Consider the following 26,529-nt stretch of genomic DNA (forward strand, 5'->3'; position numbering starts at 1 on the left):
ACAACCCCTGGGCCGTCCCTATATGCATGTTTATTCTGAAGGAGGCCCATTGAGGTAAACGGGGCTTATTATTCCCAACCCAGTGAACGTGCCTAGGATTGCAGTCTGCATCGGTGAGTTGGAAGCCGCAATGATGGGAAGAAATTCCAGACAGGTAGCAGGCTTAATCTTTTACAGCAAACGCACACACAGAGTCTTGTGGCACCTTAAAAGCTACCAAATGTACTGTGATATTAAAAAATTCCGAATGCCTTAATAAATCTATTATTAAGAAATAAATCTATTTTTTTGTTATTCTTTGTAAACTGCCCTGAGCCATTTTTGGAAGGGTGGTATAGAAATCAAATGAATGAATGAATGAATGAATGAATAAATAAATAATAATGTTTAGATTCTCACAGATCTCTCTGTTCTTGTTAATGTGGTGTTAGGATAGAAGCGTAATTGGCTTCCTCTAAGAAAAACAGGCTGTGGTTGCTCACTTTTCTATGATCCATGGGATGCTGTAGACCTTACTGTGTATACAGTAAACAATATCTGAGGGATATCCTGGCACTTGCATTAAAGAAGGTACTCCCTGAAGATGCCTAGATGCTGAGTGTTTTTTAAAAAGTTGTAAACAGTTGGCTGTTCTTTGACAAAAAATGTTCTAATGACATGTGTGAGAGAGTGTTAACTTTAACATTAATCTACTGTCAGTATTGTGCCACATACTGAAAAGTGGATTTGCAGTCTAATGTGCAATCTTAGGCATTTACCTTCTAGGTAAAGCCCAGGGTATTCAGTGTGAATACTCACTAATAAGTGTAAAGGTTGCTGCCTAAATAATGTAAATGGAATACAAATGGGTGGATAAATTGTTGGAAGCCTTCTAGGTTTTAGATATGCCTTTAGGGGAAAATAGAATGGAAAGTGCTGTGTGTGATTACATTCCACTTTTTGGAAAAGTGGAATTCATATATATACAGCATGTAGATGGAAAAACAAAGGACATCGACCGTGTGAGTAGAAATAGTTGCCAGCCTCTGTTAAGCAAGTGATGTTTGATAGTGTTACATTATTCATGTGAAGAGGTAGTGATAGATCAACAATTTAACATTTGAGAGATGACTTGAAGTATTTACATGGATTTGTTTCTTTTAAAATCCATTAATATGACTCTTATTCTTGTGCTTGATGGCTATATTATGTAAACTCTTCTGAGATAAAAAATCCCTACTGCTTTAAACTGGCATTTTAAATATTCTTAAGTCAAGAATTACTATGTTATCTTTAGCTCTCTGATCTTAGCTTGTTCTTTTTTTGCTTATAAGCATTAATAGTATGTTCCTTTTGTGTGCCAGTTGTGTAATAACAATTGATTGTCTTATACATTTGTTGTGTTTTCATTAACGACTGATAATGTGTGCATTAGATTTGTTTCTAGCATCGCATACTAACCAGTGATACACTCTTAAGCTTTTATTGTTAGGAAGGGGCTGCATCTTGGTGGAAGACCACATTTGCGCGCAGAAAGCTCCAGGTTCCATTCCTGGTATCTCCAGTTAGAAGATCTCTGGTCACAGTGTGGGAAGAGATCTGGGAAAGGCACTAGCCAGTCAGTCAATTGCACTAGGCTAGATGGAGCAACAATTGATTTAGTAGCCATGGTCAAACAGTGTAGACATGAATGGCATCTCTGCTACTGACCCATTCCCCAATCTCTGTGCATTGATTGGAATTTGAGCACAGAGGCCTATTCTCACATATATGCATATCACCTCTCAAGTTCTGATCCTTGTGTGGAATGCTGTGGTGGTGCCAGAAGGCATGATCTTCCATTCAGTAATTTCTACACTATAATTATCTGCACAGGGCTACTAAAGCGGTTTCATATGCTCAGATTACCAATATGAATATAACCGATATTTATATACTGCTTTTCATCAAAAGTTCCCAAAGTGTTTATCACAGGTAATTGGAATCGTTATTTTTTCTAGCAGCTTTCTTTGGTCTTTTGTGAAGCAAAAATTTAGACTAATTTGTGAACATCCTTTGGCTATGTTTGTAGGTTGGTGTAAGCAATAGCCTTGCCTAAGTTGCTTTGCAGCTTTGTTGCTTCTTAAATACTAATCCTGAGAAAGCTTTCTGACAGTAATATTTGGCAAAATATTTGCCTTGAAGTAGTACTAGTTGTAACAAAGGGGAGCATATTCCTGGTCAGAATGCATATTGGATGTCTTGATGAGAGACGTAGTTATAACTATGCTTTAGGTGTTCTCAGTGTCACTCTTACCCCTGGACTTTGGGGCCGAAGTCCAGGGCCTCCACACCCCCTCAGGCCCCACAAATCCCTTTTATTCTTTCTTGGGTGGTGCCGCTGGCCTGCACTGTGCCGGGTAGCTGAGTGTGACCTCTGCCGGGAGCTTTAGAGACAGATGTGGGGAAATAAATTTGTGGGATGGGAATATGTTAATGTTTTGAAATTATGCATATTTGCATAAATATACCTGTTTTATATTTTTACATTCTTATGAGTTCAGTTGCTGTTTGTACCCTCAAGAACCCATGTGCTAAAAATACAGTGTGTGTCATGGTGTGTTTGTGTGTGTGTAGGCAGATGATGCTTAACTTGCACCGGTGTGGGGATGGCTGGCTCCAAAGGCTTTTAAGTCCAGGCTCCAAGTTTACCTAGGTGCACCTCTGGGTGTTCTACCAGATTCCTTAAGAGAGTTTGCTTTTTATGGTTGTAGTTCTTAGCACATGGAAGTAAGTTCCACTAAAACCACTACCTTTGGAGTGTATTTTGTTTATCTTTCTACTGAGAAACCTTTCTTCAAGAGTGAAATGGACACCTAGGATGAGATTGTGGGAAAGGGTAACAGATATATAGTAAATGGAGAGGACAGTCAATGGTAAGAGAAGGGCAGGAATTATTTTAAGATTCACTGAGGCTTGCTGGGAACATTGCAGTGCTGTGGACATGCAGTACAGCTTTAAGGATCTTTAGCATGCTTGCATGATCTGAGTAAATATGCTCAGGCACATGCTACATGGATCACATTTGAGCCTCTCCTGGGTATATATTGGAAGAAGAAGAAATGTACATCTTAGCCAATGCTACTGTTATAGTAATGCTGTGTGGAGCTGATCTTAAAATGTCGCTGATTTAAGCCTTGCATGTGAAAACTACCTAACAGTGCTGAAAGCAGTCCTAGATGGAAAGAGAGACTGTCAAGTGATGCTTAGACTTGTGAATAAGTATGCATCATGAGGCAGCCATAGGAAGATAAATCATGGGTTTTGTTTCTGCCAAAAGCAGAAGTCTTAACTACAGTATTGTATTTCATTTAAATCTGGAGCACAATGTACAATGTCCCCTTTATCCAGCAAGCTCTTAATAATGTGTACATTAAAGGTTGCATGTATGCACCTTTCTTCCTCTGCCCCACAACATTCACTCTACTAGCCTTGATGATCTTTGAACTGCTTTCAACTCTACTGAAGTATGGCAGATGGTTTTGAAAATCAGAGATAGTTATTTAATCTGCATATCATGGAGAAGTGGATATGAATTGCACATAGTGGCAAGGCTTCTCTAATATCTCCCTAGACTTGTTTCTAGTTGTTCTCTCTTGTTTTTTGAGCTGGAACCATAGCACTTGCTGGAACATCCTTTGGCTATATTTGCAATTTGGTGTGAGCAGTGGCCTTCTAAGCTCTAATGTTGCTTATCCCTAGGTGCAACAGTACAGAATGTTAAACTGCCCCTCACTCCTAGCACCCACACATTGAATACAATAAGGTATAATATTGTAGATGGGTCTTCTGTGTCCTAAACTACCCCTTTTTTAACTTGCAGACAACCAGCAGGAAAATGCTACAACATATGACGTAGCTTTGCCTTAGGCTGACCATGCAAAGATGTATGAGATAGCTTCGGGGGTAACAATTTTTTCTACAGAAAATATTCTGCCCCACATCACTGCGTTGAATTCAGACCAATAAATTGGCAGATAATTAACAATTTATCTTTGAGCATGCTAAGAAGCACTATATGTTCATATTATTTTTGTTGGCTTGATTTTTTTCTGTATACCTAATTTTGAAAAAAGGTTTTACAAGGAAAAACAAGTTGCCTTGTTAAGACCTTCAGTAGAGACTTTTCAGGGGGCTGCTGTGAGGAAGGGGGACAGGAAATTTCTCTTGCCTGAGTTTCCTTCCACTCCTACAAGGTTTGATCATAATCCATGTTTAAGCAGTTGTCACTGATGGGAATCCAGTACTGTGCTTTTCAACCTCATATGTATACTCTTCTCCCCACCACCCTTGCACATCACCTCAGAGTTCTCAATCTGTAGGGAGCTCAGTATTTCATAACCATCCTTAGAGATGTTGTTCTGTACTCCCTGTGATTGGGCCCTTGACTTGTCAAAAAAGATTTGTTTAATTGACTGGTCAAGATCTGGTTGAGACAGAAATTGTGCAGTGGGTGCAACCAACCAGTACTGAGCAAAAGCCTACTGGTCTGTCACTTACACAACTGAAGGAAGCCTGGGCAGGTGCACGGCTGGGGGAGTCAGTCATGTGACTTGCCTTTGTGGGCCCCCAGACAACTGCCTCCCCTTGCCCTATTATAATTACACCCCTGAAGACAGCTTTACAGGCAGTGTGTACTCATGCGCTGCTTCCTTCCTCTTCAGCCCACTCTCCTGACCATGTGACCCTTAGTACCTTGTCTTAAGTTCGGTCTTTTACCAGGTCATTTCAGTATTATGCAGTGCCTACACATAATGAGATATTGTTAATCTTAGCTGTTTCTTCTGTGTGTGTATAATGTGTGCCCACTTCGTATCTGTACATGTATATGTGATCTGGCCCTAAATTATTCTCCAATGAGATATTTGTATCAGAGATGTGTGTTTTCTGGAAAAAATTTTCATGCAAATTTCTTCCTCATTTTCATTAAAACCGCTTATTATGAAAATTTCCCGGATGCCCTAGATAGATTGTGTTCTGATTTGGTATGTTATTTGACCTATGCATTCAGTTAAAAACAAACAAACACCTCCACCATATTAATTTCCCCTCACTGTATTTCTAATGTTTTTCAAATAGCCAAGTAGAAATTTTAGAAATGGAAAAATTTCCACTCCTCATTTCTGATTTGTAGTTGTAAATATGTGCACTAACTGCTTGAAAGAACTTACATCTTTATCTTGATTACTTTTGTCCCATCCTCCAGTAACTCTGGTGCAGTACGCCTCAACCCACCTCTTCACCCAAGCTTTTTCAGCTTTTTAAATTGTTTCGGTTTTAATCTGTGTTTTAAATTGTTTTAATTTTTGTTTTTAACTTGTTTTTCACTTCTTTTTATGTTATTGTTAACTGCCCAGAGATGGCAGTTTGGGGAGGTGTACAAATTGGATAGATCGATGCTCTGCAGTAGTTTTGCTTCCACTCTGTGGAGCAGGCAGGGAACAGTACAGCATTGAGTGGTGTGAGCATGTTTGCCTGCTTCCCCAGATTGCAAGCAATACTACTCCAGGGCTGTTCCCAGACATCGATTTTACTTTGCTTTGCTATGGGGAGGGCAGGTATGTATTCACACATTGGGCGGATTTACGTTGAAGTCCATGTGAGATATTGAGGAGCACTCCATACACAATTCGGGTTTCCCCTGTGCATTGGAGTTTAGGCTGCATGCTTTCTGGGCTACTTTGATGAGTCTGATATACACTGATGTTTCTTCTGAGATGAATGGAGGAGCCATGCTGATAGAGTGCCTGTTCTTAAAGCCTCACATTTTTCTTTTTTAAAACATTTGCTTGGTGATCTTGTGGAACATTATTCTATTCACCATGCGGGTGCATAGAACGATGTTCCGCAAGATCACCAAGCAAATGTAAAAAATCAAAAAGCAAGGCTTTAAGAAAAGCCTTTTTATGTTCACCATAAAATACCTCTGGGAGTGGTACACCTTACATGGACTTGAACAGTGCATGGTATCAGTGTTGAATGGGGAAAAAATGGGAGGGAACCATCAGAAATCCTATTAAAGCAGCCCTATGTGAATAGCCCTCAAGTTTCTTCGAATTATCTTTATTGTGCTTATAGGCAGCTAATATATTGCCTCGTAATTTGGTCTACTTTACCCCACTTAACCCCACGGTTAAGACCGCTGTCTGGGAATGGCCCAGGCCATTGAGGTGGTGGTGATGGTGGAAAACACTGCTTATGTGTTTCTAGACACATAAGCAGAACGCTGTTATGTGTTGCTATACACGTAATAGAACATGTTCTATTACATATTGGAGACATTAACTCCTACTTTAGATTTGAGGCACACTTGCAAAAGATACTGACCATCATTGCATGGATGCATTTTTAAAAGTAGGGAATATTGGTCTGTATTCATAATGCCTGGAATTTTTTTAAAATCCATCGGTGACTTCCTTTATTCCTTTTATTTCCCCATTACTTTAATCTATGAAAATGTCAGCAAATACTGCAGTCTTGCTAAGATGCACATTTTTGGGGTTCAAATAAACATTTTATTTTCATGTGGCTAAGCTGTTTGGGAAGTATATATTTCATTTTTCTTTCTACTGTTATCTAGCCTAACAGATTGTTGAAAGAAATCAATTTCTTCCCGCATTACTGCAGCACTGCTTGCTTGGCTGTCTCAGATTTAAATTGCAGCTGTGGAATAAAGCTAGCCACATTAAAGAAAATCCTCTACCAGCTCAGCAGCTAAGTTATCAAATAGTGGTTTGAAATATGCAACATGTATTTATAGTGCAGTAGGCCTTACTTTTAACTTTTGAAAAGTATATATGTTAGAAGCTTATGGGTGGGAGTATGCGTTTAGCAGTAACATTCAAGCCGTTGTTGGTAGTGTAAGTTGGGTCAAGGGAAATTTGCTCCACGGTATAACCTGAACAGTTACAGGTAGAGGTACAGATTACAGTTACAGTTTTCCATATGAAAACTGGCATCGGATCTTGTGTAGTGGAATTTGACTTTCATTTAATTGTTCAGGTTGAAATTATTGGACATGTTTCAAAGTGGCAAGTGAAAAGCAAGATAGCAGCTTCGTGAGAGGGCAGCAGTAATCTTAAAAGTCCACAATCCTTAAGTCAGCCCTATTTTACTGGTCTTTCCATATGTAACTTCTGTTGAGAGAGAAATTATTGGTTCTCTGGTGTTTGACATGGTGATAGGCGATAGAATTGCCCTACGTGTGGAAACTAGTTGTGCCACCTGCTACTGCTGCTTTTCTCAAAAATTCTGTGTGCATTGGATAACTGGGACCTTCGGCTGAAACAGACGTGATGTGGGAGATCCATGAATGGATCTCCTGGCACCAGGCTGAGTGGATTGGGGCAGTGTCATGCATTGGATCTCCCCTCATCTGTGAGTCTTTCCATCTCCTTACTGCCAGTGGTGGTGAGGATGACTTGGTGGCAGTTCTTCCCACCACTACCTTTATTGAATGGGGGGAGTCTCATGGTGGCAATAACAGTTCTACCTCCTTGCCCTCCGAGAGAAAGAGGGAGGAGGTCTGCCAGGTTTCTTGGCATCTTCCATTCCCCTCCTGCTTAGTGAATGGGCTTTCCTTCTATGTGCCCCTGTGTCATGGCAGCGGGCTCTGATGGGAAGTTAATTTGCTGAAGGTGGGTGAGGCAGCAAAGTATGTTGTGTGACTGCTGCCTAGATAGAGAGGCAAGTGAGAGAAGGCAGACTATATTAAATATGGTGCAGCTGAGGATTTCCAAGGATGAGCAATACATATGTCAATTAACGTCAGCAAGTAAGCGGGGGCCTCCAGGCACCAGCAGTGGTGGGGCAGTGGCAGATCAAAGGTATTAAAAAATGAATTAAGGGAGGCCTCACAGCGGGGGGACCCTCTGAAGCCCTTCAGCCTCAGCTCCAGGCGCCAGATATACCTAGATGCGCCCCTGTTCCCAATGTATTTTAACTTGTTTAACCTTGGTGGTGGTTTCCCCCAGACATTCTAAATTCCTTGTTTCAAGTTTAATAAGTGCAAGAATATACAGCCAAAAACTAACTACAGGGTTTGTGTGTGTGTGTGTAGACAGACATCTTTTAAAGTTCATAATACTTTTTTTTTAGCCTCAGGATCATTTGTCTAACAAAGCCTTACTTGAACTTTTATGCTCTGTTTTTATGCTTTTTCACAGTCCGTCTCATATACATCTCGCTACTTTGTCAATTTATCACCACACCTTTTTATTTGCTGTGTAATATGACTACTCATCTCCATCTTCTATATGCAAGAGATTATTGTCCTCTGGGAATGTGCTGTACTGCTTTTTTGTTCTTCAAAGCACCTAGAACACTTTAAGTATGATAGAAACTATTTGTAGCAGTAGATCTTGTTAATCATTTCATTGTGGTGTTACAGTGAATCCTCTGTGTTCTGTTCTCTTTAGTATGAAATCTTAGTTTCTGGCTAAGACACTAAAATGGCTTGTCTCCTTAATTCAGGTAACTGGTATTGTAGAGCTTGACCTACTCAAATATGGCAAGTCTGATGTCTCAGAGTTTGGTGACATATGTAGAAGAAGAAAATGTTCCTGCTTTGAAGGCATTCCTTGAGAAATGCAAAGATGTGGATGAGAGAAATGAAGTAAGTGAAATTCCCAGTAACTCTGTTAAATATCTGGGCCAGTGACTCTGGCCCAGTCACTTCTCTCTCAGCCTAACCTATTTCACAAGGTTGTTGTGAGGAGAAATCTAAGTATGTAGTACACTGCTCTGGGCTCCTTGGAGGAAGAGCGCGATATAAAATGTAAAAATAAATAAAAGAAATAATATATTGCTGGTTATAATACATACTTACATAATGATTGCCTTGTTGCTCAATGAACTGCAGAATACATTTGAAAAAGAAAACTGATGCGGTCTCTACTTATTAATATAATTTTTCTTATGTAGGCCAAGGGCATTAAGATTAGGTACTAAGATCGAGAGAGAGTGTAATCTTTTGTTGTTGCCTTTCTTTTTGACAGCAATTGTCTAGGGCCTTTTCTCTTACTTTTTTCTTGTTATAATAAATTATCACCGTGAGCCATAACCTTTTGGCTATTGCAGTTTTCTTATGTGACACAGAAAAGAAATATGACTATTTCTGTCTTTTTTAAAAAACTTGGCATATGGGAGCTCCTAATATATTTTTTATCCATCTTACAAGATATTTGCAAATTTGATATGCTTACAGAATGGCCAGACTCCATTGATGCTAGCTGCTGAGCAAGGCAATTTAGAAATTGTCCAAGAATTGATAAAGAAAGGTGCAAACTGCAACTTGGAAGATGCAGTAAGTATTGAAAAAACAATCTACTGCCTTAATGTATCTTTCCTTCTACCTCCTGCATGTTACTCTCTGTTTTCTATTGGTTCATATTCCACACAGAACTGTGTGCACACAAGACACTATCTGGTAGGGATGTGCGTGAACTAGTTTGACGCCTCCTTAGGGAAGCGCCAAATTGCCTCATGCGCTTGAAGCTGAACTGGTTCGGTGGGGTAGGGAGTGGTTCCCTTAAGGGGCAGGTCCTTATTTATTTACTATTTATTTATTTCTTACATTTATAAACCACCCCTTCCAAAGGCTCTGGGTGGTGTACAACAAATTTAAAAAGACATAAAACACACACCATTTAAAACACAGTGCTAAAAACAATATAAAAACAATTTAAAACAATTTAAAACTAATTAAAATACTTTAAAAACAATTTACAAACCTTGGAAAGCCAGGCCAAATAAATAAGCTCTCAGGGCCCTCTTAACAGCCAACAGCGAGCCTAAACTGTGGATATCTGCTGGGAGTGCATTCCATAGGCCAGGAACAGCTACAGAAAAGGCCCAGTTCTGAGTCGCCTCCAGACATACCGGTGATAACTGGAGGCGGACCTCTCCAGATGACCTCAACGAGCGATGGGTATCATACCGAAGGAGGCGCTCTCTAAGGTAGCCCGGACACAAGCATTCAGAGCTTTAAAGATAACTAGCACTTTGTATTTCGCCCAGAAACATATTGGAAGCCAGTGCAACTGTCTTAAGACAGGGATTACCCCAGAGACCAATCTGGCTGCTGCATTTTGAACTAAATGAAGTTTCCAAACTACGTACAAAGGCAGCCCCATGTAGAGTGCATTGCAGTAGTCAAGCCTGGAGGTTACCAGCTGATGCACCACTGTTTTGAGATCGTTCTCTTCAAGGAATGGATGCAGCTGTCAAATCAACCAAAGTTGATAGAAAGCGCTCCTGGCCATAGCCTCCACCTGAGATACCAAGGTGAGGCCTGGACCCAAGAGCACTCCCAAGCTGCGTACCAGTTCCTTCTGGGGAAGTGTAACCCCATCCAGCACAGGGAGATTTAACTCATTCCTTAAATTCCGACCCCCCCCCCCATGAGTACCTCCTGTTTTAAAGGGGAACTGTCACCAAGTTCCACCATCTGGAATCTGCCTGAGAGATAGGAGCGGAACCACTGCAAAGCAGTGCCTCCTATCCCCAATTCCCCCAGGCGATCCAGAAGGATACCATAGTCGATGGTATCGAATGCTGCTGAGAGATCCAAAAGAACCAACAGAGTCACACTCCCTCTGTTGATTCCCTGGTAAAGGTCATCCATCAGGCTGACCAAGGCAGACTCAACCCCATATCCCTCTCTAAAGCCATTTTGAAATGGGTCTAGATAATTGGTTCCCTCCAAAACTGCATGGAGCTGGTTAGTCACCACTCTTTCAATCATCTTGCCCAACCATGGGAGATTGGAGACTGGCCTATAACTATCCATCACTGAGGGATCTAGGGAAGGCTTCTTAAGAAGTGGTCTAATCATTGCTTCCTTCAAACAAGGAGGCATCCTACCCTCCCTCAGCGATGAGTTAATGATATTAACTAGTCCATCTCTAACAATTTCCTTGTTAGATAGGAGTAGTAGCCAAGTTGGGCAAGAGAACAAGTGGTAGGCTGCCCTGCTCCAAGCAGATTGTCCACGTCATCAGGCATCACAGATTGAAACTGATCCAATCTAATACTGCAAAGGGGATTGCTGGACACCACCTTAATAGACTCTGCAGGAACAGTGGAGTCCAAGTCGGCCCAAATACATGAGATTTTGTTCGCAAAGTATCCATTAAATGTATCGCAACAGAACAAAGTCTCCAGGGATTGGTTTGAATTGGAAGGAGCCTGAATCAGACTCCTCACAATCCGGGACAGCTCTGCTGGACACGAACCTGCAGAAGCAATGCACGCAGACCAGAGTTGTTTGTTTTGCCACATGCAACGCCTCTGCATAAACCTTTAAATTGGCTCTAGGCTGTGTCCTGCCACATTCAAGCCGAGTTCTTCTCCACTTGCGCTCCAGTTGCCTATCTTGCTGCTTCAGACCCCGCAACTCCTCTGTATACCACGGGACCACTTTTAAAGCAGGTCGGAAGAGACGCTTAGGAGCGATCGTGTCTACTGCCCTGGTGAGTTCCCTATTCCAGGTTCCCACCAGGGCATCAACAGAATCACTGGCAGGACCAGCATTAAAACCCTCCAAGGCTTTTTGGAATCCTACTGGGTCCAGCAGCCATCTCGGGCGGACCATTTTAATAGGTCCTCCACTGCTGCAGGGCTGGGTTATGGCTGTGAAACCAACCTTAACCAAGTAGTGGTCCATCTATGACAATCAGGAAACCACAGGATCCCTCACCCATGGAACACCCCCCTGATCCGAACAAAAGACCAAATCGAGTGTGTGGCCAGCAACATGAGTTGGTCTTGAAACTAGTTGGGATAGGCCCATAGTTGTCATGGCCAGTATAAACTCCTGAGCCTCACCAGACAAGTCAGCCTCACAATGGATATTAAAGTCCACCAGCACTAAAAGTCTGGGTGACTCCAACACCAACTCCGAGACCAGCTCGGTCAGCTCAGTTTGGGAGTCAGTTGGGAAGCGGGCTGAACGGTACACCAGCAGAATGCCCAATCTATCCCTAGTTGTCAGCCTCAGAAAGACACACTCAAAATAAGTCAACTCACACAGGGGCCCTGGCAAGGGAGATGGTATCCTTATGCACCACAGCCACTCCACATCCCCCTGCCCACTTCCCCTAGCCTGCTCCACAACATAGTAGCCTGGTGGAAGAAGCTGGGCCCAAACTGGGCCACTAGCCTTCCCCATCCAGGTCTCAGTTATACATGCCAGGTCAGCTCCCTCATCCATGATCAAGTCATGGATGATTTTGGTCTTATTCTGAACTGACCTGGCATTGCAAAGGAGCAAGACTAGGTTCTGTGGGAAGTTGGAACTTCTCCCCGAGGCCAGAGAGCTGACAGGGCATCCAGAAGTGGAAACAGTTACTAAATTCCTGGTTTCCCTTCCCCTGTAATGGCCAGCTGCTCTGCCAATGCCAATTCTTCTGTTCCCCACCACAACAGTAATAGCTGCCGGACACACACCCTGCATCACTCTGTCTAAGAGAACCCAAACACATGCCAACAAAAGACCTGGCACAACCCAATAAAAGGAGGACTAACAATATTCAACCCAGACCTTCAACCCCACCTTAACATAACTCCACCCCCCCCACACACAGACCCAGTCCCACACCAAAGGCCTGGCACCAATGGCTGATCCCTTTCGGCGGCCGCCTACAGGCGGTCCGCCGGCTCCACTGTTGACTACGCCTCCAGTGTGCCTTTGTCCAATATATGCTCCCAGGTGCTCCAGAAATCTCACTTCTCACGAGAGATCTCTGGTCCTTAGGGACAGGTGGAACAAGTAAAGCACTCGGGTAGAAGGCACAGGTGGAATAGGACAGCAATCGGGCTGCCACAAGCTGGTTCTTCCGAAGGTCTGGGGCTGCAAAAAGAAACCTCCTCAGCCGAGACAGGAATGCACAGGCAGGGTGAGATGGCTGTTGTCCATCAGGAGAAGTCAGGGAGCTGACAGAATCTACCCCCCTCCTTCCTCTCTTCACCCTCCCTGATCTCCCAGGTCCTTGCCTGCTCTGCTGCCACCCCACCGCATTTCCAGGCATGGTGCCTGTTCTCCCCAAAGCTGCTTGTGGCTGTGGTGCTTCTCCCTGCTGCCTGCATGCAGCATGCACATGGCTGCCATGCAGCAGTGGAGCAGGCAAGGACCTGCTTACCTGTTTCTTAAGGGAACCGCTACCTGCCCCACCTGTGGCTGCCCAAGCTTGTTTGGGCACATCCCTACTATCTGGATCATGTCCTTTATATCTTCCTGCCTCACTGCAGTCAAAGTAATGTATTAATAACATATCCTGTGGTACAAGTCAGGTGAACATTGATGGCCCTAGTTCTTGACATGCCTGAAGCAGAGAGTCAAATGCTGCCTTCCACCTCCATGTGACTCCTTTTTCATTTGCTCAGCGGCAGCAGCCATTGCAGCTGCTGCTTCACATGTAGCTCCACCTCCTGGCTCAGTGTGCACTCTACTACCTTGCTTGATACAGGAGATCCTCTGTAGATATATAGCATCTTTAGTTCAGCTGACATGCTCTCTTGGTACGCAGGTTGTTTTTACTTAACAGTTTAACTATTTTGTTGAAGCTTTCCTTCTTAAGGGGCTTTTCTTCTTTTAGGATAACTGGACAGCTCTCATCTCAGCAGCTAAAGAGGGGCATGCTGCCATTGTGTCTGAGTTACTTAATTGCAATGTGAACTTGGAACACCGAGACATGGTATGATGTTTTTGTCCTTCAAAACTGTGAAGAGGTACATATTGTAGACTGTTTTCTTCTAAGAAGCAACTGGCCTGTGCTCTGAAGATGCTAAATGGTATTCTTGGTGCTTCCCCTCCCCCGCCGCCCCATTTGGTAAACCTTCAAAGGTTGGAAAACTGATCACAAAGTTGAGCATCCATTGGAGGCATTGAGAGTGCTTTTTATTTGAGTGTGCTTATAGTTATGGATATCAGCATATTTATTTTTCTGCTCAATTTTTTGTGTGAGTGTGTATTTTCCCTTTGAAATTATAACTTTCTGTGAGCCATATGACCGGGTTAAATTGCATCATACTTGGGTTTCTGAGTGACAAATATTATGAATAACTATACAATACAATAATTCTTTATTCGAGATGCTGAGTTCACATATAATGTAGCCAAATTTCTTCTGATTGCTAACAGGATTAGACAAGTTATGACTACAGCCCTTTAATTTCTCTGTATGATTGATTGATTGATTAAGTCCTGTCAAATCGGTGTCTACTCTTAGCGACCACATAGATAGATTCTCTCCAGGATGATCTGTCTTCAACTTGGCCTTTAAGGTCTCTCAGTGGAAGAATGTTTCTTGTGAACTTTAGCAGTAAGTGTTGTTTAATAATATCCTGAGAACTGCTCTGGGGTTATTCTTATACTTAAGCATTAAGTATATGTCTGGTATAAGTATAATTCTGGGGTTATACTTCTACTTAAATATACTTAAATGCTGCAAGTAGATATTTCTTAACTGTCTGGTTATGTTTGATAGGGTGGATGGACAGCCCTTATGTGGGCATGCTACAAAGGCTGTACTGAAGTAGCTGAGCTGCTGCTTGAAAAAGGAGCAAACCCAAACATCACTGGGCTGGTAAGTGTGTGTGTGTGTGTGTGTGTGTGTGCGCGCGTGCATGTATGTGTATGTACATTCACAACAGGAGAAACCCTTGAACTTAAGGACATGTTACGACATGTAAGTCATATTCCTTGAATGCTTGATTTTTCTCTCCCCACTCCCTTTCTTCTTTTCCCCAGCCATGATGAGCAAGGACATTCAATCTGGCTTTGGGCCTGCATGGTGGGAAGAGGGGAGTTTGCCATCACTTGTCTCAATCTCTCTCCTGTCTGCAAGCCCCATGACTGCTATTTGCCCTGGGAGGAAAGCTGCCATTGGCTCCCTATTGGAGGATCACAACTGTCCCAGAAAGTTGAAGCCTCCTTGCACCCACCCTCAGTGGTTGCTGTTTGCCAAGGAAAACACTTAAACATGCAAGGGCCAAATACATGCTTAATGTATGTCATTTGACTTTGAGAATAATTGACACACTGTTATAATTTTGTGTCCAAAACTAAGTTTTTGTGTTCAAAATCCCAATACTGGACATACTTATCACACAAGTGTATTAGCAAAATGCTTGTGCCAGTCCATTATGGTTTGAAGTTTAGGGTGTATTTGGGGGGATTTGGGGGAAGACTATACAAGCAATATGCAGCCACCCAGATATCAGGATGCAGAAGTGCTTTTGAACCGGAAAAGATTATATTTTTTCATAAACTTGAGTACAGATCATCTGACACACTCCTTCTTGTTTTCACTGCCAAGCTATTGATAATGCCTATCACCTGTCCAGAGCTGGAAAGAGGGTTGTGTATCAGATGATTTGTGCTGAAACTTTAAGAAAACAGAATCTGTTCTGGCTCCAGAAACTTTCTGTATGTGTGGAGTTGGTGAGAGGTTTTGTCGTCTGTGGCTCTTGTTGCCTAGATGGCTGTTGGGAGAGGGAGATGTGGCTTGAAGAATTCTTCATCTGGCTTTCAGTCTAGGAATAAGCACTAATAACATGTAAAATTAACCTTTCTGCATTGGCAGCCTTTTAAACCATAGGATAGGTTTCAAATAAAAATATTGGTGCTACCAAGTGTGTGTGAGGTTTTTTAAAATGTTCAGAGTTCTAGTCATGAGCGACAACTAGTGACAGAAGATGGGTATACTGATATTGAATTGCATTAAAAGGTGCATCCAGCCAGTTCTGCTGTGCCTGACTAACAGTACAGAGATATATTAGCCACATGTGTAGAAGCCCGCTTCCATGCATAGGGGTCTCTGCATGATTGGGACACTTGGGTCAAAGTTCATACTGTTAGGTTTAGTAGGTTCCAAAGAGGAAAAATTCTGTTATAGTCAAAATTTGTCATAGAAACTTTATGCTTGCATGTTGTTGCTTCTGGTGCTATGCCAGTGATTGACCTGAATTCTCTGAATGGGTGGACAAAAACTGACTGTTGTGTTTTCTTTATGCAGTGCAATACTAAGCATTTTTGCTCACTGTTCTTAATGACAGTTACTTTCCAGTAAGTGACTGATCTGGATCGTAATCCAGTAACATCCAGAGAAGTGGGTTCTGTGCCTGTGTGGAACACTTTGAGTAGAAATCATTAGCTCCTCGCAGCGCCAATCAGCTGCTCACTGTGCGTGCTTTGTACCTGCTCATATCGACAGTTTGGCACCTCACATGACTGCCAATGCGCTCGGTTCTTTGGTGATCTAGTCTTCTTGGAAAGCATTTTATTGTTGGATATTTGACTTGACCCAGAGTGGATTGGACATTGTTTCAGACGACTCCTTGGAAAGTAAAGTAGGGCTTATTTGTGTTGACTCGGACTGGTTGGATTATTATTTGTTTATCAGACAACTGTACCTCAGCGAAGTGATTGGAAAGTATATGATCACAGACTGTTTGACTTGATGATACTTGGGATGTGCTTTACAAGCCCCAAACCTAGAGAAGAGACTATCTTTAAAAGGTGCATGCACTGTGGGGGTAAACTCCCCTTAACGGACAGCCACAACCGTTGTTTCCTGTGTCTGGGAGAAGAGCATAACACTGCTGCAGCTCATTCTTTAGGCAGATTTTGAAAAATAGAGCTGCACATTTGAGAGTGACTTTGCTGGAGGAAGCTCTGGCTTCAAGGAAACATTCAAAGTTTCTGGGATTGATGGCAACCATATCAAAATCAGCATCAGGGACTGCGATGCAAATGCAGTCTAAATCCCTGGTGCTTGGGCCTTCGACGTCGAAGTGATTGCCATTTAAAGAGCTGCAAGTGCCTGAGAGTCATTCAACTTGCCACCGAGAGGAAAGGAAGCGGAGGTGAGAGGATAAGTCGGGCTCTCCACCCCCGAAAAAACATAAGGAGAAGACTTATCAAAAAGAGGGGCATCTGTCACTGCCTAGAACTATGACCCCATCTCCATCTGGCTTACGATGTCTGGAAAATCCTTCGCTATTACAATGCCTGACAAACCCATCACCATCACAGTTGATGCCCGAGCGAGGAAGGACCCCTGTTTTTTCTGACACTGCACCTTGACTTCGAGTGGTGTCTCTGTCACCGACACCTACACCACGGCAATCCCCATTGATGCCAAGGACCCCAATGTTTGTGTTGATGGCGAGGCAGGAGCATCAATCACCTGTGGTATTCGACGCCGATGTTGACACTGAGGCTGTTTGCAATCCTAAAACAGCCCAGAATATCTTTTCGATGCTGGAATTGGGGGGATCACTCCTTCAGCGTTGACGTTCTGAGATTTCTTGAGCCAAGGTCTCTACATGAGAAGGAAGATTTAGGGGAAGTACCAAAAACTCCATTTATGACCCCATTTCAGTCGAGGGCGTCATTGGCAGGCCTGTTACCTATGGGAGGATGGGGTAACATGTCTACAAATTCTACTCCAGTTTGTCCTGATGATTATGGAAAGTTTAAAAAGTGTAAGGCTCATAAGATGCAAATGGAACTAGTACAGGCTGCGATGCAAATGACACCCCCAAGGGTTGTTACTGAAACTCAAGTTCAAGCTACGACTCAAATGATGCCTCCTAAGAGTGTCCCATCTGATTCAGGACACGTGTGCAGACAGCTGTCCAACTGTTGACTCCAAAGCCACTGCAAAAGACTTCAGTGTCGACACAGACATGTACAGAACGTGATATAAACAAATCAGTGTGTACGGAAGGCACACGGATATCATCTCAAATCCAAGGTTCATCCAAGGCTGCTGTGGGCTCGCAAGCCACTAAGGGTGTTGGTTCCGGCTCCCGCTCATCTTCAGGGAAGCCTAGTGCGCATTCTGCAGATCCTGTATCCTCAGATGACAACTACGAATCTGACTCCTCAAACACGGGGTCATAACTCAGAACCTAAAGATGATGTTCTGACAGAGGCTTCTAAATCCCCGACGGACGAAATGAAATTTTATCATCTCCAAATTGCTGAGATGGCGGATGAGCTTGATCTCTGCTGGAAACAAAAGAGCTTGATCTCCACTGGACAATCCAGTTTATAATTTCATGAAGAAGATGAGTGTGGCTCAACTAGTGTAATTACCGATGCTTCCTGTGATAACGAAGGCAGCTAAGATGTCTTGGCAGGTACTGCACACATCTGCTCCAATTTCTAAGAGACTTGAGACCCTGTACAGGATATAGGAAGAAGAGAATGGTTATTTAAACATCGTACCCCAAATTCCTTAGTTATTGACAGTGCGTCTTCATCGAAGGGGTTGCGGCTTCATACCATGACAGCTGACAAGGAAGGGAGGAAACTGGATATTTTAGGACAGAAGACGTATGCTATGGCATAGCTAGTGATTAAGATAACAAAATATATGGTCTGTTTGTCTAAGTACATGCATTCTTTGTGGGACTCTCTCTATCAGGAGAAAGATACTGTGTCTCCAGAGGAGTTTCAAAAGAAATTGACTGAAGTGTTTTCAAAAACAATGTTGGCAACAAGGCAACAGTTGACTAACATTAAACATTTAGCGCAGGGCTGCTCAACTTTGGCCCTCCTGCAGATATTGGCCTGCAGTTCCCATAATCCCTGGCTATTAGCCACTGTGACTGGGGATTATGGGAGCTGTAGTTCAAAAATAGCTGGAGGGTCTAAGTTGAGCCGGCCTGATTTAGGATCATGCTCATTAGTGTCCACAATTCTGCTACAAAGACATGCTTGGCTGCGTTCAGTCAACTTGCAGCTAAATATGAAAGAAAAGATTGAGACCCTGCCATTTGATGGCAAGGGTCCGTTTTGCGATGATTCCGATTCCACTATGGAAAAGTGGATAAAATCTAAATACACGGCTAAGACCTCTGCATCCACATACCTCTACTGCTTCAAGATACTAGCCTTATGGCTGTAGGCAGAACACATACCTCCCGAACAACCAGAAGGAATTCTGCAGACCCTTCCAGAGATATAATTAAAAACTATACAACCAGAAGGGGAAAAAACAACCAGGGAGCACGCAATAAGGCTCCACAGCAACAGAAACAATGTCTTTGATTGCTCGGTAAGCCCGCCTTCTTCTCTAACAACAATGACAGCCCCATCATCAGTGACATCTCTAACATCTACAGCAAACATCAATGCTGGACAGAACATCAGACTAGGGATGTGCACGGTCCGGAGAAGTCCGGACCGGCACCGAAGGGGGGCCTTGTTTTTAGGGCGGGGAGGGCTTGCTTAGCCCTCCCGCCTCCTTGCCCCCGCCAGCGCCCGTATTTAACATTATAGGGGCGCTGGAAACCAGCCGCCCCCCCCCGCCGCCGCCACCGCCGCCGCCGCGAAATCACTCTTAAAAACATCCAGCCCTCCCTCCCTCCCAGCTAGCTGCCCGCCCGCCGGAGGCCCGGTCTACCCGGCCCTTTCCCGGCGGGTAGACCGGGCCTCCGGAGAACGGCGTGGTTTGCGGCGCGCGCGCAAGCCACCATTCTCCCGGAGGCCTTCCTAGCGAGAGGAGCTCTGTGCCGGAGCTCCTCTCGCTTAGTATCTACCGACCGGGTGAGCGACTGGGTGGGTGGGTGGGGGGGCGGGCGGGCAGCTAGCTGGGAGGGAGGGAGGGCTGGATGTTTTTAAGAGTGATTTCGCGGCGGCGGCGGTGGCGGCGGCGGGGGGGGGGCGGCTGGTTTCCAGCGCCCCTATAATGTTAAATACGGGCGCTGGCGGGGGCAAGGAGGCGGGAGGGCTAAGCAAGCCCTCCCCGCCCTTAAAGATATACCCCCCACCCGGACCCGAACCAGCCCAGTCCGAACCGGTCCGGCAGTTCGGCCATTCTTTGGAATGGCCGCCGGACCGGTTCGGGCACACCACTACATCAGACTTGCAAGTTATGCGCAAGCATGGCACCAGATAACATCAGACCGGTGTGTACTCCGGATAATCCAGACCGGTTATGTAATGCCACTGAGTTCGAGACATTGCCGAAATATGTGGGAGTGAAGTATACACTACCGACAATGGCATTGATGGAGGAGGTGGAAACGCTGCTTGGAAAAGGGGCAATCTCTCCAGTACATTTGGTGAGCAGACACGGGGGATTCTACTCCCAGTACTTTCAAATCCCCGAACGGGATGGGGCATTCTCCCAATAAGGAACTTGTGGTGGCTGAACCTGTATGTCAATGTGAGAAGGTGCCGAATGATTATGTTGCAAGCTATCCTGCCTCTTCTACGCAGGGGGGCAATGGGTTGTGTTGGATCTCAAGGATGCGTATTGTCACATCGGCATACAGGAAATATCTAAGATTCACGTTGGGTGACAGCATTTATCAGTATAATGTGCTACCTTTTGGTCTAGCTACAGCGCTGAGAGTTTTTACCAAATGCATGGCAGTAGTGGTGGCACATTTACGCAGTGGGGAGTGATGGTGTATCCTTATCTCAATGATTGGTTGATAACAGCAAGGACAAGAAACGAATTATGTTCACAGATTACGTGCGTGATGAAGCTTCTGGAAACGTTGGGCATCCAGATCAATTGGGGGGAAAATCCCATTTGACACTCTTCAAGAGACTAATGTACATAGATGTGGTACTGGTCATGGATCAGCAGAGAGCATACCTGCCAGAGGAACGATTCCAGAGAATACGGAAATTGGTGCTGACATTGCAGTTGCATTCGATACAACAGGCTCACACAATTCAGGTGTTGATAGCCTCATGTACTGCCAGGGTCTGTTATACAAGTCTGAGGGTGTAGAAACTGCAGCAATGGTACAGGTGAAACTCGGAAAATTAGAATATCGTTCAAAAGTCCATTAATTTCAGTAATGCAGATAAGTCAAGCCTTAATTTGTTATAATTGTGATGATCATGGCGTACAGCTCATGAAAACCCCAAATCCACAATCCCAGAAAATTAGAATATTACATGGAACCAAGAAGACAAGGATTGAAGAATAGAGCAATATAGGACCTCTGAAAAGTATAAGCATGCATATGTATTCAGTACTTGGTTTGGGCCCCTTTTGCAGCAATTACTGCCTCAATGCGGCGTGGCATGGATGCTATCAGTCTGTGGCACTGATGAGGTATTATGGAAGACCAGGATGCTTCATTAGCGGCCTTCAGCTCTTCTGCATTGTTTGGTCTCATGTCTCTCATCCTTCTCTTGGCAATGCCCCATAGATTCTCTATGGGGTCAGGTCAGGCGAGTTTGCTGGCCAATCATGCACAGTATACTGTATACTTTTCAGAGGTCCGATATTGTTCTATTCTTCAATCCTTGTCTTCTTGGTTCCATGTAATATTCTAATTTTCTGGGATTGTGGATTTGGGGTTTTCATGAGCGGTACGCCATGATCATCACAATTATAACAAATTAAGGCTTGACTTATCTCGCTTTGCATGTAATGCGTCTGTCTCATATATCAGTTTCACCTTTTAATTTGCATTACTGAAATTAATGGACTTTTGCACGATATTCTAATTTTCCGAGTTTCACCTGTATCTGTCAGCTTTCCAACCAAACATAGACAACCAAAACTTTATTCTATGTCTACCAGACATGGTAATGAGATCGCTAGTGTAGTGGACAAAAGAGGAGAATCTTCTGGTGGGCACTGCATTTAAACTTCTAGTGTCAGAAGTTTCGGTAACGACAGATGCTTCTTTCACAGGCTGGGAAGCTCATATGTCTGGCCTGGAGGCGCAAGAGCTCTGGACCCCAACTCAAAAGACTATGCACATAAACTTCCTGGAGTTGCTTGCAGCTTTCCAGGCTATAAAGTGGTTTCAGAGACACCTGCCCGGAAAGACAGTTCAACTGCAGATGGACAGTACGACTGCAATAGCATATGTGAACAAACATGGGGGGAAAGTGTTGGAGAGAATCACTCTTTCTGCAATTTAAGCCAACAGTTATGGAACTGGTGCATTCCATGGAAAATACAGCTGGTGGCGATACATATAAGAGGGATAAACAATACCCTAGCAGATGCCTTAAGCAGGTCCCATGTGCTCCTTCAACAACACGAATGGGAGTTAAATGCAGCTTGTCTAAAGGGGCTGTTCACGTCTTGGGGAAAGCCTACAGCAGACCTATTTTCAACAGAAGAGAATGCGAAATGCAGTCAGTATTGCTCAAGAGCGGGGCTGAGAGAGTGATCAAAGGGCGATGCATTCCAGTTTCTGTGGACACACAGTTTATTTTATTATTCCACCCCCACCCCCCGTATCCACTGCTCAGTCAAGTGGTGGCAAAGATTTTACAGGATGGGACTCGTTGCATATTGATAACTCCATGGTGGCCAAGGCAGCCATGGTTTCAGCAGGTACTCAAACTGTCAGCGGGAGAACATGTAAGGCCAAAGCAAACAATGGATCTTCTAACTGAAGAACAGGGTCTCCTTTTACATTCAAACCTTGAAATGCGGAGGCTAAGCTGTTAGACAACATTCTGCTAAATGACAAAAAGTTGTTGACAAGGAAAAACTATAATGTAAAATGGAAACGTTTCAAGGTGCATGCAAAGGCCAAGTGCTTTAAAGCCAGAGATGCTTCCATACGAGACTTCTTGCATTATCTTACGACACTGAAATTGGGAGGCTTAGCAAACACTTCACTGAGGGTGCATTTGGCTGCCATTTCCTCTTTCCACGGGTGTATGTGTGTGTATGTGTTCAGTCACCCTGACAGTAAAAGGTTTCTAAAAGGGGTAACAAGTCTTCACCCGCCAATACACAAACCAATGGATAGGTGGAGTCTTGGTCTTATCGGCCTTGATGGAAAAACCATTTGAACCAATGGCAATGGCAAAGCTTAAAATGGTGACATTGAAGATGATCTTTCTGCTTGCCATTATGACCGCAAAGAGGGTGAGTGAGCTCAGTGCTTTACGCATAGAAGAACATACACTAAGATCCACGATGACAAGGTCGTTATGCGGTTAGACCCAGAGTTCAGGATTAAGGTTGTCTCAGACTTTCACATGAACCAAGATTGTGTTATTCACCTTTTCCCAAAATCTAGAAACACCTCTGGAACGGGTGATGCACAGCCTAGATGTGCAACTTGATCTTCTGTTCTATTTGTAGTGAACATCTGCAGCAAGAAGGACAAGACAACTATTAGTCACTTATAAACAAAAGGATGGGGAACATCGTGTTTCAAGACTAGACTCAATCATTGGCTGGTGGAGACTATCTATCTGGCTTACAAGGTGCAGAAGGTGGATCCTCCTAAAGCTGTAAAGGCCCACTCTACAAGGGCATATGCATCCTCAGCAGCACATTTAGCAGGAATAATTTTCATGGACATATGCATGGCTGCAAAGTGGGCGTCGGAAGAGATGTTTGTGAAACACTATGTGGTGGACCTCTGCTCTGCAGTCGCAGCAAATTTTGGGAGGGATGTACTCAAGCTAGTTTTGCAGTAACTGGCTGCTCCCACCTCCAGGAGTAGTGAAGCTTGTGTGTTACCCACTTTTATGGATGTTACCGGATCATGATCCAGACAAACCGGTTGCTTACCTGTAACAGGTGATCCGGTAGTGATCCAGTAACATTCATAAAATCCTTCCATCCATCCCCACAACAGCTACTGCAAACGTTTAGTTTATCTACAAAGATTTAGCTAACGGCTGCATTGGAGCAGCCAACAAGAAACTGAACTGTGAGGCACCAAACTGCCAATATGAGGAGGTGCGAAGCCTGCACAGTGGGTGGTTGTGACATTTCCTACCTGAAGTGTTATGCGCAGGCACAGAACCCACTTTTATGAATGTTACCAGATCACTACCAGATCACCTGTTACAGGTAAGCAACCTGTTTATGTGCCCCCCAACATAATGTGGGCAATTCAGAACCTCCGATGCTGCTGCAGGGCTCTAATGCACACACCCACAGTGCTGCGTGAGAGGGCTGTTCCAGTGTAACTCACCCTTGCACAATTGCACCCTTGCACAATTGCAGGTTGCACGTTATTTGTATTATTCCCAATGTGAGTCGAGTGCTACTTGAGATCGTGCAAGGGTGAGTTATATTGGAACAGCCCTCTTGTGCAGCAATCTTGGCATGAATGTAAGAGCCTTGCAGTTTTTTGGGCTGCTAGCATTATGCTGCAGAGCTTAGCCACTGTAGGATTGTGGCCTTAATGCTTGTCTTCACGTTTCTGAATTGAGGTGTGCTTCAAAGAGAAATGGACTTAAATGGCATCTATCCTTCTAACTTTTTCATCATTTCTGTCTCAGCAATACAGTGTCTATCCCATAATTTGGGCAGCAGGGCGGGGCCACTCTCGTATAGTAGAACTCTTACTGGAACATGGAGCTAAAGTCAATTGTTCTGACAAGGTAGGCTGAAAACATTTATTTTAAGGCACAGCTTTATCTTATTGCCTTCAAAAATAGAAATATTGTATCCTGAACTATGTTGTTTCACTAAAGGTGGTTTTTAAGGACTATTGTTATGCTAACATTAATTTTGAAAAACATATTGGGTAGCATTCACAGTAGTGTATAGTTAGTAACAGGAGACCTTTTTCCAGAGCAAGTACTCTTGTTCCAGATGATGGACTCCTTTGGGTGTTACCCTTGATTGTAACGCTAAAATTAATTGTAGTAATAATTTCGTAATTCTAACTATAATACACTTTGTTTCCATTAACTTTAAGTTAAAAACTATTTCTAACTTAAATTCTAAAATGTTTAAGTTGTCAACAAGTTCTCCTTACGTGCTCTGTGTCCATTGGAGGACCAGCCTCAGATTGACTTCAAGTCATGTACATATGATTGCTTCTGGAAATGATGAGAAGACAGAAATATGATACAAGCAGATTTATTTGGGGATAACTGGAGTACAGAAAAATAAAAAGATTGATTAGGCAAGGCGAGGAGGCTATAAAATCTTAACTTACAGTATTGACTAGAGTAGTGATTCCCAATCTGGGAGCCTCCAGATGTTGCTGAACTACAGCTCTCATCATCCCCAGCCACAATAAATTGTAGCTGGGGCTGATGGGAGTTGTAGTTCAGTAACATCTAGAGGCCCCCAGATTGGGAAGCAATGGACTAGAGTCTCATGTAAAGGCATTTTAGCTTAAGGTCCGAATTGTCAATTAAATCAGCTTAACGCTTTACTTGAAAAAGGACTGAGATGTAGACTTAAAGAGGAGAGAGAAGGGAGTGAGGAGGTATAGGTCTGTGTGAGGGGAGGTATAGGTCTGTGTGAATGTGGGAGCAGACCAGAGTCCTTTCTCTTTGGGTCTGGGGTAGGTTCTGAGAGTTTTCTGGGTGTTCTGAATGCTCTGTTGTGTGTTTCCCTCCTAATAATTTACTTGGGTCAGGAGTACAAATAGGCAAATTCATGCCATGGGGCAATGCAAAAGTCAGATGCCCTGACTGCAGGGGCTGAAACTTGTGTGTAACAAAGAAGTTCATGTTTGCGTGAACCAATCAAGTGGGTATGATCTTTAAGAAACAAAAGATGGAATGGGTGATCAAGATGTTTGCATGGAGTACTTACTGGGTGAACCAAAAAGCTTTATCTGAGACCAGGACAGCTCTTCCTGTTAACAATCCTATCTCTGGGTCCTTGCCAGCTCATTAATGTTGTGATAGGAGGTGTACCATGTTTATCTGGGTAGTTGTAGGAGTGATTAGTGAGGCTTATCCCATTGCGAAGGAAATTAGCTGTTTCTCTTGTGAAAGTCTCATTGACCAGGTCTGTTTGCTAGCTTCCTCCTTTTTGCAAGAGAAGTCATGGGGGTCTCCCTACAGCCCTCTGTTCTTCTGACCTCTAGCAGTGTTGCCCCATGTTTGCTTGTGCCAAGCAACCAAACTGCATAGTTGGCCAAATATGGGCACCTGCATGGTTCACAATCCCATGAATTTGGGTATCCCAGATGGAAGTTGCAAGCCTGTGATTCAAAATCACATAAAGGGGTGCTGTTTGCAGCCCCAAGATAAGCTGTTTCAGCAACAAGAACTAGCTGTGAATCTCTCATGCAGAAGTATTTCAACTGAGTGCACAACTCCTTTTTTCTTTTCTTTTTCTTTTCTTTTCTCTTTTTCCTTCTTTCTTTTTTTGTTCTCGTCCCTGTTGTTAGAAACCAACATATGAAATATGAAAAAAATAATTTTCAAGACCTAATTTAACTTATGGAGTGTATATTGCCAAACTGTCTTATGTCAGTAAAGCTGTTATTAGAGTGACACTATTAGCTTTAAGCTTCTTCTCATGTTACCCAAGGGCTGGCAGGTGCTGACTTTTCTTTTATAATACATTCACTTCATAACTATGACCTCCCTCCCCTCCTCTATCCATATGTTGAATTAGCTGTGGTTTACCTCCCTTTGGGTTCATGACACACACTATTTGTGTACTGCATTAGGTTTATATATCTTTGTTCTCTGCTGTCTTACCACACCCATATTTTTCTCTTCTTTTCCTCATGGCTATTTCCATATGCTGCCTTGAGTATGCTGCCAGATTCATGACTGTACACTTCACTTTCAAA

The 26,529-nt window shown here is 43.5% G+C and overlaps 1 protein-coding gene across 14 annotated transcripts in view; it reads left to right on the top strand.

Annotated features, from left to right (window-relative positions):
• KIDINS220 (kinase D interacting substrate 220) overlaps positions 1-26,529 on the top strand; it is a 145,285-nt gene that overhangs the window by 620 nt on the left and 118,136 nt on the right. For all 14 annotated transcript variants that reach the window (XR_008313778.1, XM_053285767.1, XM_053285768.1 and 11 more), the window contains exons 2-6: positions 8,491-8,632; positions 9,224-9,322; positions 13,614-13,712; positions 14,505-14,603; positions 24,263-24,364. Coding sequence is in view for 13 of the 14 variants with exons in the window: in XM_053285767.1 (XP_053141742.1) it covers positions 8,525-8,632; positions 9,224-9,322; positions 13,614-13,712; positions 14,505-14,603; positions 24,263-24,364 (507 nt within the window). In the remaining variant the exon portion in view is untranslated. The remainder of the gene's footprint in view (positions 1-8,490; positions 8,633-9,223; positions 9,323-13,613; positions 13,713-14,504; positions 14,604-24,262; positions 24,365-26,529) is intronic.

The sequence above is a fragment of the Hemicordylus capensis genome, chromosome 1, assembly GCF_027244095.1.
Source record: "Hemicordylus capensis ecotype Gifberg chromosome 1, rHemCap1.1.pri, whole genome shotgun sequence".
Classification (NCBI taxonomy): Eukaryota; Metazoa; Chordata; class Lepidosauria; order Squamata; family Cordylidae; genus Hemicordylus; species Hemicordylus capensis.